This window comes from Dermacentor andersoni, chromosome 10 (genome assembly GCF_023375885.2).
Source record: "Dermacentor andersoni chromosome 10, qqDerAnde1_hic_scaffold, whole genome shotgun sequence".
Taxonomy (NCBI): Eukaryota; Metazoa; Arthropoda; class Arachnida; order Ixodida; family Ixodidae; genus Dermacentor; species Dermacentor andersoni.
Window position 1 is genome coordinate 49,565,420 of NC_092823.1, and position 12,023 is coordinate 49,577,442.

The 12,023-nt window shown below is 47.5% G+C and overlaps 1 protein-coding gene across 2 annotated transcripts in view; it reads left to right on the forward strand.

Moving 5' to 3' along the window:
* The window catches only part of LOC126543490 (probable 4-coumarate--CoA ligase 3), a 39,013-nt gene that overhangs the window by 18,061 nt on the left and 8,929 nt on the right, over nt 1-12,023 (forward strand). For both annotated transcript variants that reach the window (XM_072284840.1, XM_072284839.1), the window contains 2 exons: nt 1,683-1,851; nt 3,257-3,538. In XM_072284840.1, coding sequence (XP_072140941.1) covers nt 1,750-1,851; nt 3,257-3,538 — 384 coding nt within the window. In that variant the 5' untranslated portion in view covers nt 1,683-1,749. The remainder of the gene's footprint in view (nt 1-1,682; nt 1,852-3,256; nt 3,539-12,023) is intronic.

A 12,023-nucleotide genomic window follows, 5' to 3' on the forward strand; every position in this document is an offset into this window, starting at 1 on the left:
AAAGGAGAACTCATATAGCATGCATTGGCGACATGTTCACTGTGCAGCATAAAATCTGGTGGTAGTGAAGACGTATGCAAGGCTTAAGTGAAAACAAGAAGTGGCAACTGGTGCATGCAATAGCACTTAAGCAAACAACAAATGAACCTGGCGGTTAGCAGGTATGACTGCACTGACGTGTACGTATATTCACCCCTGCAGTTTGTGATAGTGTCCGCAGCCTTGTATCGAGGGGCACTCCTGAAGCGTAGAAAAAATGTCAAGGGTGTACACTCTTGAAATTTTTGGGTAATGGTTCGTGAGTGCCAAGCACACGGCGTGCCAGCAGCCTTGACGCAGCGGCGGTAACGCCATCGCTGACTATGCGCACGCGCGAAAGGCAATTTCCAGTTAGAGAGCCGCCCTATCTGCGGCGCTCTTCACTTTAAGAATGCCCCGCGCTCTATACAGGGCTGAGCAAATGCTGTGCGGTCAACGCTTGCACGATATTAAAAATTGCTAGGGCGTATATCAGTGTAATTATACGGTAAATAATCTTCTGATGGATTATTTCTTGTGACATTAACCCAAGCACTTCACCTGCAATACTTGCCTCGGAGATCTTTCGGTGCACCACCTAAATTCGGAAGGCACGCCGAGAAGCCACTATAGAATGGCTAGAGCAGCGCCACTTCTCAACATTCTGTGTCATGCGTACTTACCGGCAAGCCCTAATGGCAGTGTTTTAAAGCGAAGCATAAATTTGTTTTGCGCATCGCTGCTGGTGGCTCCCGTTGGACACTGGCTGTTGCTCTCTTGCTCAGTGCACAACTTGAGCACCTGGCTCTGTTCCACTAGATATTTGCCGGAACAGACGGCGAGGGTCAATGAATTTGTGCCACTGGGTATGAACCAGTTCTTGATTGATTGCCGGAATGCGTGTGTGCTGTGCCCGAACCGCAAAACACATCCAGTAGCAAATGAAGCAGTCGGCTTCAGAATCTTCCGAGTGTGAACAAACAATTAAACTAGGGCGACGTTCTCATTCTAGACAAAATTGAGACGCTTTGCCATTTCCATGTACATCAACGACAAGTGTGCAAAAACGATGAATCAACACTAGGGCGAGGTTTTCATCGTAGATGAAATCGAGGCGATCTGCCATTTCGGTTAACATCAACGACAGCCTCGCTATTACTGTTACATGTGAGTGGTAAGGATATTTTATTTTTGTCTTGGTATCAAACCGTCTTTTTTGCCATCTTTCTGTGGTGCATAGACTCGTATTTCAATTGTATAGCTTTACAAGGAAGCTGCTCTTTATCTAAGCAATCTAAAATCGGACTCGTTAAGCGATCCAAAATTACGCTGAGGTTGGCCCTTAATTCGTTGAGAAAGGTCAGCAGTATGGCGCGTCAGTAGCATAACATGAGATTAAGACCCCATGTGTTCTACCTCTACTCCACCCCGCTTTTCGGTCGCCTATTGGAAACGAGTTTCATTTTCCCGTGAATATTTCAGAAGGTCATCTTACTGTCACGCTTAGTGCATTTCCAGTAGTTCTCTCGTATACGCAAGGAGCAGTGCCATTGCTGGAAGGACCAACGTCTGAAGATCTAAGAACACGTTTGGCTATTACACTAGCAGGTTGTAAGCATCGCCATCTTGTGGTGGGCCAGTGATTCACATCGCTTTCTGTGCAGGATTCACGTGCCCTGGGGAGAGCCAGACATCCTTCTTGGCTTGAACCCGATCACACATCAGGCGGGCATGCTGTACGGCATGATAGCTGTTCTTGACGGCGCAACGTATGCACTTGTACCAGCGAACATGACCCCTCTGGAAATAATGGACGCTGTCGACAAACACAAGGTTGAGTTGTCTTCACGTCTTTGCCTTCTCAAGCAAAGTTACTACGACGTCACATTTCCTTAGTTCACGTTCAGTTCTTTTTCGTAACAAGGCGGTTTCTGAGCTAAAGTGCGCGCTCACAACAAGTGGCAGTGTCAATCCATCAGTGAACTGGTAAATATTAGGAGGGGACATGAGCGGTCGACTAATGTGTTGAACTAGAGTCCCCTCCAACTACACTGTTTATTGAGTGCTTTTGACTATTCTACAAAGTAGCGGGTACTAAAAAAAATATTCAAACCTGTTTAAGATGTTAGGATATAACGTTTAAAGTGTCTTGCTTAGGGTAAAGAAGGTTTTGAGGAACTTATTTGCAGGTCATCAGCTGCGATCGATTCTATTTCTTTAATATACAATGTGCTTTCCGTGCTCGGTCCTCTTTACTAAATTTCGGCTAACGGAGGCGATGAAGTGGCAATCGCATGGAGTGCCTGATAAATTAACACAATCACGCTGTTGAGCGGCAATCAAAAGGCAGTGATCAAGGGTTCATCTCCTCATCCAAAGACGTTCCTATGGTTTAGACATCTAGGAAACATAAGGCGTCACGTAAATCTCCCCATAGCTTCTTGAAACTGCCCACACGACTTCCGTTTAAGTTGTCAAGGTATGAATTATTTGGATACTCTGCCTCATTGATAAATATGAATACCTGAAGTCTTCATCTCCTCGAATAATTCAGCATGAATTCAAACAGTTTGAAACAAACATCAAGCGTCACAATATAGTGGGATCTTCTACACGTCGTCGCGTATTCAATCAGCATACCGGATCGTATGCTTGACCTTACATTGATTCTTGGGTGTTTCACCTCTACTGTATATCTGAACCGAAACTCACATTCGACGCTTCTTCGCTATGTCGATTTGAGTGCTCAAGATATCGCAAAATAAAATGCTTCTCCCTTTCTTGGCTACTATTTTTTCTGTTATGCATACCAATCCAAACTTGGCTAAGCCTATTGAAGCATTGCTTTTTGTCTGCCGAGTTGAACAAGAACTATACGGTTTTTGTGAACACATAAATACAAGTCATGCACTGCATTAAAATACATAAACTCAAAAAGATGTCTCACAGTCACGAGAGTGTGAGCGAGACCTCCTATTAGATCTCATATCGGAGAATAACATCGCAGCGAACCGCGGTAAACGCAGGAAAATAAATTCAACAAAATGTTGACGTAACTTGGAAACAAGCAAACATGACGGTAAAAAAACCTGGAAATGGAGGTAACATGAAAAATATGAAATAGCCGTGAGTGCTTTCCCCCCCGCCCATTTAAAGAATAAGTAACCGAAACTGAAAGAGCCACATCGAAAGCTTGGTTCGAGAGTTTGCTCACGCTGTGGGTTTCAACCTCCTGCAGGCGACGGCAGCACAAATGTTCCCAGGCAGGCTTCAAGCTCTGGTGCGTGAAATGCGGCGCGCTGGCAGAACGCTGCCCAGCATGCGGGGCATCGGCGCGGGTGGCAGCTTCCTTTCGACGCATTTGGCCGAAGAATCTCGTAGAGTGTTCGGTGGTCTAGAGCTCCTGGTGCACGTATATGGAACTACCGAAGCCTGCTGCTGTGTTACTTCTCAGCCTAAGAGCAAAGAGCTCAGCATCAGCGCTGACGTCGGCTTCCCTGCTACGAATGTTACAATCAAGGTAAGAGGCACTCGATTCCACCGTTTTTAATGGAAATCGAAATATTTGCTTACTTGGGGCGTTTTGGACTTATCTATTAAGAATGATCATTTGAGGCTGTATGGAAGTTTTGAAAGTCGCGTGCGGTTGATAGCCTGATTCTTCTCCTTTAGCTCTATTATTTCAGGAGGCGGGCATTACTAGCACGAGAAATCAAAATGCATATTCAACGAATTTACGAAAATTAACTGAATAGCTCCGTCGTTCACTACACTACACTTTACACTACTTATTGCAATTTACGAATTGTAGTCAGTGAGCTTTGCAGAACGTATCCACTTGCAAGGAATTTCCAGGATGACACCAGCCTTTAGATATTATTTTCGAAATTGTGGGACGAAATACATGGGCGTTCCAATTTTGTGCTTCAATTCATAAAAGAGCCTTCGTTAAAAAAACTGAGCGGGACAACAGTACACTTTTATGGCAAGCATAATGGCGCATATTTCGAAACTGGTGTTATTCTGTAAATTCATTTAAAGTGGATACAGGTTGCAGGCTCACCAGCTATCACTCGTAAATTGCATGATCTGCCGTAAAGTATTTAGTCCAAAAGATAGTTAGTGGATGTTTCTTTATTAACTTAATATGTGTTTACATTTCTTTTCCAAGCAATATCCGCCTATGAATAAACCCGCTCAAGGACTACAATTATGTTATCTCCAACAGACTATTTGAAAGAATTCCTTTATTCTATAAATGATCACCCTGTATATCAATGTAGCCCGTTCCACCTACAAGGAGACTAGTTTGGCCTACTATCTATGTGCTCGCATTCGTTTTATAGTCGTCATTCTAACTTCTTGATCTGACTCTCGTCATGCCGTCATCGTCACGCCTTCTACGCCAACCCACTGGTCCAAGTTGCCTAATAGCTGAGGCCACTAGCTATGTGCTAATATCATTATGCTGTCATAGTCATTGCGTCGTAGCCGTTGCGACGCCATTGTATCAGGTTCGTTATCCGGTTTTCTCCACACCATCGCCGTTGCAGCATCCTCCTTCAGTGGTCATGCCTACGTTGTCACACCATCGTCGAGGTGTCGTCTTGGTTTTAACTCCCTCTTCCTCCTCTGACTCTCGTCATGCCGCCGTCGTCACGCCATCGTCGTCGTACAGGCTTCCTGGTGCAGTATTCGTCACGCCATTGCTGCCATAAACTCATCGTGTTCCGATTGTTCTCATACCGTCGTCATGCCATCGTCGTTTTTCTGTAGTAGTCATGCAGTGACCCGCATGCATTCGTTCTCCTACCATTGTCATCATGCCGTCGTCGACGTTCCATCGTCGTCTTCTAACTTCATCGTTTAATTCTCGTCACACCGTCGTTGTCACACCATTGTCGTCATGCCGTCCTGGTCATCTCTCCTTCGTCATTTCTTCGACGTCAATCGGTCTTTCACATGCTGTTGTACTCAAGCTGTCGTCCTTAAAGCTTCATTCATCATCATCGCCAGCGTATTTCATGTCCACTGCAGGAAGAAGGCATCTTGATCTTGATTATGCCGCCGTTATTGTGCAATCGTCGACATTGCGTCTTCGTCAAACATTCGCTATCACGCATCCGTTGTCACAATGTCATGAACATGATGTCATGTTCGGACCATCGTCGTCAATCCAGCTTGCTTATCACTCTCGTCACGCCGCCGTCGCCAGACCATCATCATCCTACAGGCTTTCTAATGAAGTCGTTGTCACGCCTTTGTCGCCATGCATTAGTCGCGATCCCATTGTCCTCATACCGTGGTCATACCATCGTCGTCATTGCATTAACGTCATACAGCCTTCTATCATTCCTTGTCACACTGCCATCATGATCGTTCCGTCGTCGCCAATCTAACTTCGACATCTGACTCTCGTCTTGCCCTCATTGCCTCGCTATTGCTGTCAGAATGTCGTCCTACCATTGTCGTCACTGAAGTCACACCATTGTCGAGGAGTAATATGACGTGCAAGTTTTCACGGGTCATAGAGACACCTACAGGAACAGTGACGCACATGACATTTGATGGGACAGATTTTCTGCTTTGAAGAAACACTGCTGCAATGCAACGACAACAAGGAAGAGCAGAGTCCCACAGCTGATGTCGATGCCGAGCGGCGCGCACTTGTACAAACACTGCGGCTCCTCGACACGGTATGACAGCGGCGTCGAGGAGTTATAGGGCACGCAAGATTTTCCTTCTCGTAGAGACACATACAGGAATGGCGACACACGTGATACATGCGGGGACATAATTTGCTGCTTCATGAGCAACAGGAGCCACAGTAACAAGGTTGGAGTAATGCTGGCACGTACAGCAGTTTTATTAGAGATCCACCGACACTTAGCACCTGTTTCCTTGCTTTCGAAAATTGCAGGCAACGTATTACCGTAAGGTGAAACATGCATCTCTTTAGTCTGGCCAATAATGTTCCTCAGATACAAAGCGCAGGTTACCATGATGGCATGTCCAGTAATGTAATAAGAAAGTGCATGAGTTAAGAAAAGAAGTAGACGGTTTGATGCAATCCACTCAAGTAAAAGAAGCTTACTTTTGGATGTCTTCATTCATGAGGTCTCTCTTCACCCGCAGCTGAAACTGCGAAATATTGGGTGCCAGGAGACTCAGACACAGGAAGTGGCGCTCCTAATATTCCGTGATGCATCCTGCGAGCTGCGCAGAGGTCAAAGGATTGCCCAACTCGCCGAGGAAGGTTTCTTTCTCCGTAATGTTGCTGAGCGCTATGCAGTGCCCACAACCACAATTGAAACCACATCAAAGTAGTATTGAAATATTTGATGACGCGGAGCACTCATTCACTCCTGCACGGAAACATTTCTAAACAACGGAAAATGGTACATTGCCTAACAGTATCCCGTAAACAGCTCCTGAAGGCGCCGTTTGCGGAAACATTTGTCGATTGAAAGCAGCCTGTAATACCATCGTCACACGGGGCAATTTCGACCGAGATATAGGCGATTGAGCTAGATCAGGGCCAAAGTCTTCAATAAACTTTGACCCTGAGCTGATACCTTCCTTGCTCAATTTGCGCAAATGTGGCAGAATCGCAATCAAGCAATGCCACCCTGAGGCGTCATAACATAAAGCTATTCCAAACTTTTCTATTCAATTTCTTCAATAAGCTCTCCAAGACTGATCAAACGTTTTTCCGGTCGTCCTCACTTCGCGCGTCTCTCAAGCAACGTCAAGAGAGCGGCGAAAGCTCATCTGGTATGACGGTTACACACTGAATGTGCATGACTAGACTAAACAATATTAAAAGAATTCATTCCAAACCACAATGAAGAACGAACGAGACACAACGAGCACAGAAGGTTGAGTGCCTGTGCACTTCCAATTAGCCATGAATCTATACTAACTGGCCCTATTGTCTACTTTCCAGCGACATCGCTTTGTCGTCTTTTCTTCGCCTAGAATACGTTCTAGCTACATACTTACCCTTCCCTTGCGCGCCTACGCGATTTTCTACCAGTCACAAAAGCGAAGCAAGGTGAAGCTTAGCTTCAGCTTGCTTAGCAGGTGAAAGCAGTAAAAGCGCAGTAAAAGCAAGGTGCTTTTACTGCGCTAGCACAGCCACACCGATAGGCAGCACTCTACTGTGTGCTTTTCATCTCTTGTCAGCCAATTAGATAAAAAAAATCGTCATGCTAGGCAATGCTATTTGCTTTAAAGAAGGAGGAGGAGGAGGAGGAGGAGGAGGAGGAGGAACGTTATTATTGCAGAAACCGTTGCGCGGTTTATTCGTGGGTGGTTCCCTCTGACAGGGCTCCACTGGCGATCGCGGCTCGCCGGGCCTGGTCGAGGGTCGCCAGTTGGCTTCCCAGGTCCAGTTCGGAGAGTCTCGCCTCCCAAGACCACGTAGTGACTGTGTGTGTCGTGACTCGTGGCGAAATTGGGTCGCCCGGACGGTCAGTACATTCGTGTGTTATGTGCGCAAGTGTCGCTGTGTGGTTGCTACACCGGGGACATGTCCGGGACGTATAACTGTCTGGGGAGATTGCGTGCAGACGCGACAAGTGTGGGTATGTGCTAGTTTGCAGGCGGCGGCAGTCCCTTGCCTGGAGTTTATTGAGAGCTTTGTGTGGGGGAACATATTGCGTTCTTCCGAGACGTTGGTCCTGTAGTATTTGTTGACCTGTCGTTAATAACTCGTCGGTCGCTCGTCGGTCTGTCAGGGGCTGAAGAACGGTGTGGTCTGCCGCTCGGCTAGTGAGACCTATTCGCTTTAAAGCAAACCGAGAGGACCATCTCTAAACGAGGAGAGCGTTTCATTGGCGTGTACGATCAAAGCCGCGGGCCACCACCCAATGCTTGAGTCGACGTCTACGTAAATTTGGTGGCAGGAAATTTGAATAAAGACATATCGGAATACTTCTACGTTTTAGGGCCCCTGATTGCTACTGAACGCAAACTGCATGAAACTCAGCACGCAAGACTGATATACTACGTACTATTACCAGCCCAAACCAACGCTTTACTAATGCCATCTTCGGCTGGTCGTTTCCGAGTGCTCTGTTGCGCTCTCGCGAGCGTGCGCGCCCTACCTTCGGCTGCTTCTTGTCAATTGCTCTCGTCTAGCTTCGAGCGCTCTGAGGCGCTCCAAGCCCTATCGCCGGAGCAGTCATCGAGATTGAAACTAAGGTCCCTCTATAATTTCCAAGGTAGCGCCATCTGCCGCGCGCGCCACCTAGGAAGTTCCTGTAGCAGACGGCGCCCACGCTAAACCGCGGCGCCGCGGCATTCGTGAGGTGAAAAAATATCTGCATAGAGCGGAAATAAAACCTTCTGGTGCCTGACTGTGGCGAAAAACGAAAGAAGGACCCGAACTGCTAAATTTAGTCCTTTAATTTCAAATAAGTGCTCCAAGAAAATAGCTCAAGAGAGCGTAATGAGGGCTTGATCGCCTCGATTCCGCATGTTTACATTTCGTTCGTTTGCGCTCAATCGCCGCGCGAGCCTTGGTGATTGCTTACGCTTAATCCCGTATGCTCTGTGAAATCTTTTGCATGTAAGTGTGTTGCGTACACATAGCGCTTGCATTGAACGAAGAAGTCGTGTAAAAATGAAGGCTGACAGTCGCTTGGACCGGAAAACGTTCGACATAACGTCGCTCAAACGTGCGATTCTCAAAGCGCGTGACCCTCACGGCAACTAAACAACATCCTGTGTGTTTGTGGAAACGAGTGCGCCAACAGTCTTCTTGTCGCTGAGTGTGTCTGTCGTGTAGCGATTACACGACGACTGCTGTGTCTTGTGGTTCAATGCTACGAGCCAGTGCAACTGTCGTGACATGATGAAGAGGTGGTATGGATCGTGTCAGCGTGTCTCCTCGATCGTGTTCGGGCTGCCAGCGCGATCTGATCTCGCGGCACACCAACATCGAGCGTAGTGTGTGCGCGTGTGTGAATGTGGTTGACTGTTCTCGTGAACCGTGCGACGTCGCCGCGTAAACTCGAATCATGACGCGCATTGTTGTGTTTATCCCTTTTCGCCTCCGCGCACCGCTAAATCCCCGTAAGAATTAGAGGGCCCTTATACGAAACGCACGCGGATTGACCCAGCTATTACTGCACTGTGTTTTGCTGGCAATCCGCGCATCGCTCGTGGCGTTTTTCTTATGTTCATTTGCAGTTGTGTGTTTTTCATCAGTAAAATGGCATTGCCGATTACTGAAACATCTTCGAGTGTAAGGGAAACTTGGAAGGAACGAGCTCGCAGCTGTATGTAATGTACTTTGATATACTGTATTACGCTTTATTATTTGACGGCCAGTAGCTGTGGCTATGCAGTATTCGTTTTTAAAAACAGAGTAATGCAGGCACTTAGCAATATATTTATTCACATATGCAATGCACAAAATACGATTAGGATATTAGAAATTACATTTTGGACATGTTGTAAAGCGCAGTTAACAACGCGCGCACAAACACGGGAAAGTGTAAAAGTAGAATTCGCTGCTGAATTTTATTTTTTATCGCACGTAACGCAATGCGGATATTTGTCAGCGAGTTAATGCGTTTCTGCCCCACTATTTACTTGCATGCTAGGTCATACTGCACTTGCTAAGCCAACGGGCTCGTAATGCACTAAAATCAGTAATCTCCACAAACTTCGGCCGTCAACATTCATGCGCGCGAATCAAATAATACTGCAGCTCTGCACACACAGGTGTATACTTTCTCTCGCACCTTCGTATCGCTCTACGTTACTTTCCTCGCATAGTCGTGCAGTTACCGACGGTTCAGTCTTTCCGTCCATTTCTATGCAACCAGAATTACCTTCTGGTTAGGTTTTGTTTGCTGCGCGGGATGCAAAATAACTTCTTGTCGTCCTCCGTCTGATCTCGGCACCCATCCGCACAGCAACAAGGCATTTCGGTCCTTCGCATCCTAGGTCTTGCCGTTCTATTCAGCGGGCTCACAGCGAACTAAAATAAATAATCTCCACAAACTTCGGCCCTCAACATTCATGCACGCGAGTGAAATACTATCACCGATCAACGCACGCACGTGTATACTTTCTATGGCACCTTTGTATCGTTGCATGTTACTTGCCTCGCATAGTCGTGCTGTTACCGACGGTTCAAAGTCCGTCCGTGCAATTCTGTGTAACCATACTTTCGTCTGGTTAGGTTCTGGTTGCCGCGCGCGATGCAAAATAACTTCTTGCCATCCTTCGTCCGGTTTCGGCACCCAACCGCACAGCAACAAGGCATTTCCGACCTCCCGGAACGAAATTATCGCAGCGATGTGCATAGCACAACAGGCGAAACGCGCGCTCTTCGCCCGGCGCGCAGGAACTTTCATGGCGGCAAAGAGGCGGAGCAAGGTCACATGTCACCGATCAGCCTATCGCAGGCGTTGTCGGCTGGATCAAAGCCTGGCGGTACTTTCAAATGATTGAGGGACTTCAATTGAAACGTCATCGCAGCGCCGCGTCGCGGCTGTTGGCGACGGCCCACGGTAACCTAGGCAACCTAGGCCACTGCACGCTGGCGTCTCGACGAACGCTCGTCCCGCCGGCGCGTCCGCCGCTTTTCCCGGTAGCGCCAGGAGCTTTGGATAGGCAAAACATCGGACGTTGGCAGTAGTCACGTGGTTTCGCATCTGCCATTTCCTCCTCCGAGAGCGAGTCGCACGTTCGGCTGGCGCGCTTGTCCTCTACCTCTGAGCTCGGGGAACGCCGGATCTGCCCGACTCTGCTTCACGGGATGCAGGCCACCAGTCGCACATACCATAAAACTCCAACTAATAAGACTGCAGTTCGTCGCAGCCACTGCGCGATGACTTATAAAATTTTATCAACTTCGCCGGAGTGTTGCGCAAGTGATGAGAAGCCGTAGTAGACGTTGCACAATATACGAAGGAAGGATGTTCAGTCCGTGCAGTGAACTCTTGCTTCGTCGCGTTCATTCCAAGTTCCACGGAGTGATATCATCGTTTTTTACGCCAGCAATGCGGTGAATATGTAGAAACTCGAACATCTACTAGTCGGTGGTCCTGGTGAGTCACGTCTGGAGTTGCTGCAGTACCTCTCGAACGGCTGTACCCTCTTCAGCTGACGCCCGTTCCGATGCCTCGTCATCTCTCGAAAAAGACGAGGCTTCGCTTTCCGTCGTCTCGGCCTGCGGCCTGCGGCCTGCATCATACGAAGCAACACCTGCCGCACAATCTAAGAAGATCATCTCGCGTTATGTTGAACTGAAGTTGCTGAAATGCAGTCCCGCTTCCGTGGCAATATTTTCGTTACAGGGCTCCGCGTCAGTGACGACATCCATCGCGGCGAGCCTCTTGTTTCGGTTCCTTGTAAAGGAGAGGGTAACGATCTGTTACGTACGCGGTCACGTGTTATGATGCCATCTGATTGGTTGAGCGCAAGGAAGTTCATGACTGCGATGAAAACACACCACCGAGTTAGCGAGAAAAATCGAGGAAGAAGACGGTGGTTGTTAACTATGAGTCTATGTGCTAATAGGTCGCCTTTTCGTAGGGAACAAAACTGTTCGCGTTCCTCAAGGTTCGTAGTTCGTACAAACTCAGCTTACTGTTTCTCTTCAGGGTCAAGTTAACCCACCATTCTGCTTGTCTTCACGAAGGCTCCGCTCCCTTTCAACACTCGCTAAGTCGAAATAAGAAATCACTCTCTGGCGATCAGACAAGTTAGCTCAGTAGCTGTTTATGCATTGGTTTAAGTCACGTAACGGTACACAGTTTGCTTTGCACTCTATATTATCATGCGACACTTCTTGTCCCTTCTGCGCCTCGCCCCGCTCGTTCCATTGCAAAAATAAAAAAAGGATAGATCATTGTGGAATAACAGCGTGCTAGTTTTCGTCAGCAGGGACACAATATATTTTCATTTCCACCACAATTCTACGATGTGCTTTGCGTCGAACACCGCCCCACGATATAATGAAATCGCCTGCCTCGTCGAACGAAACT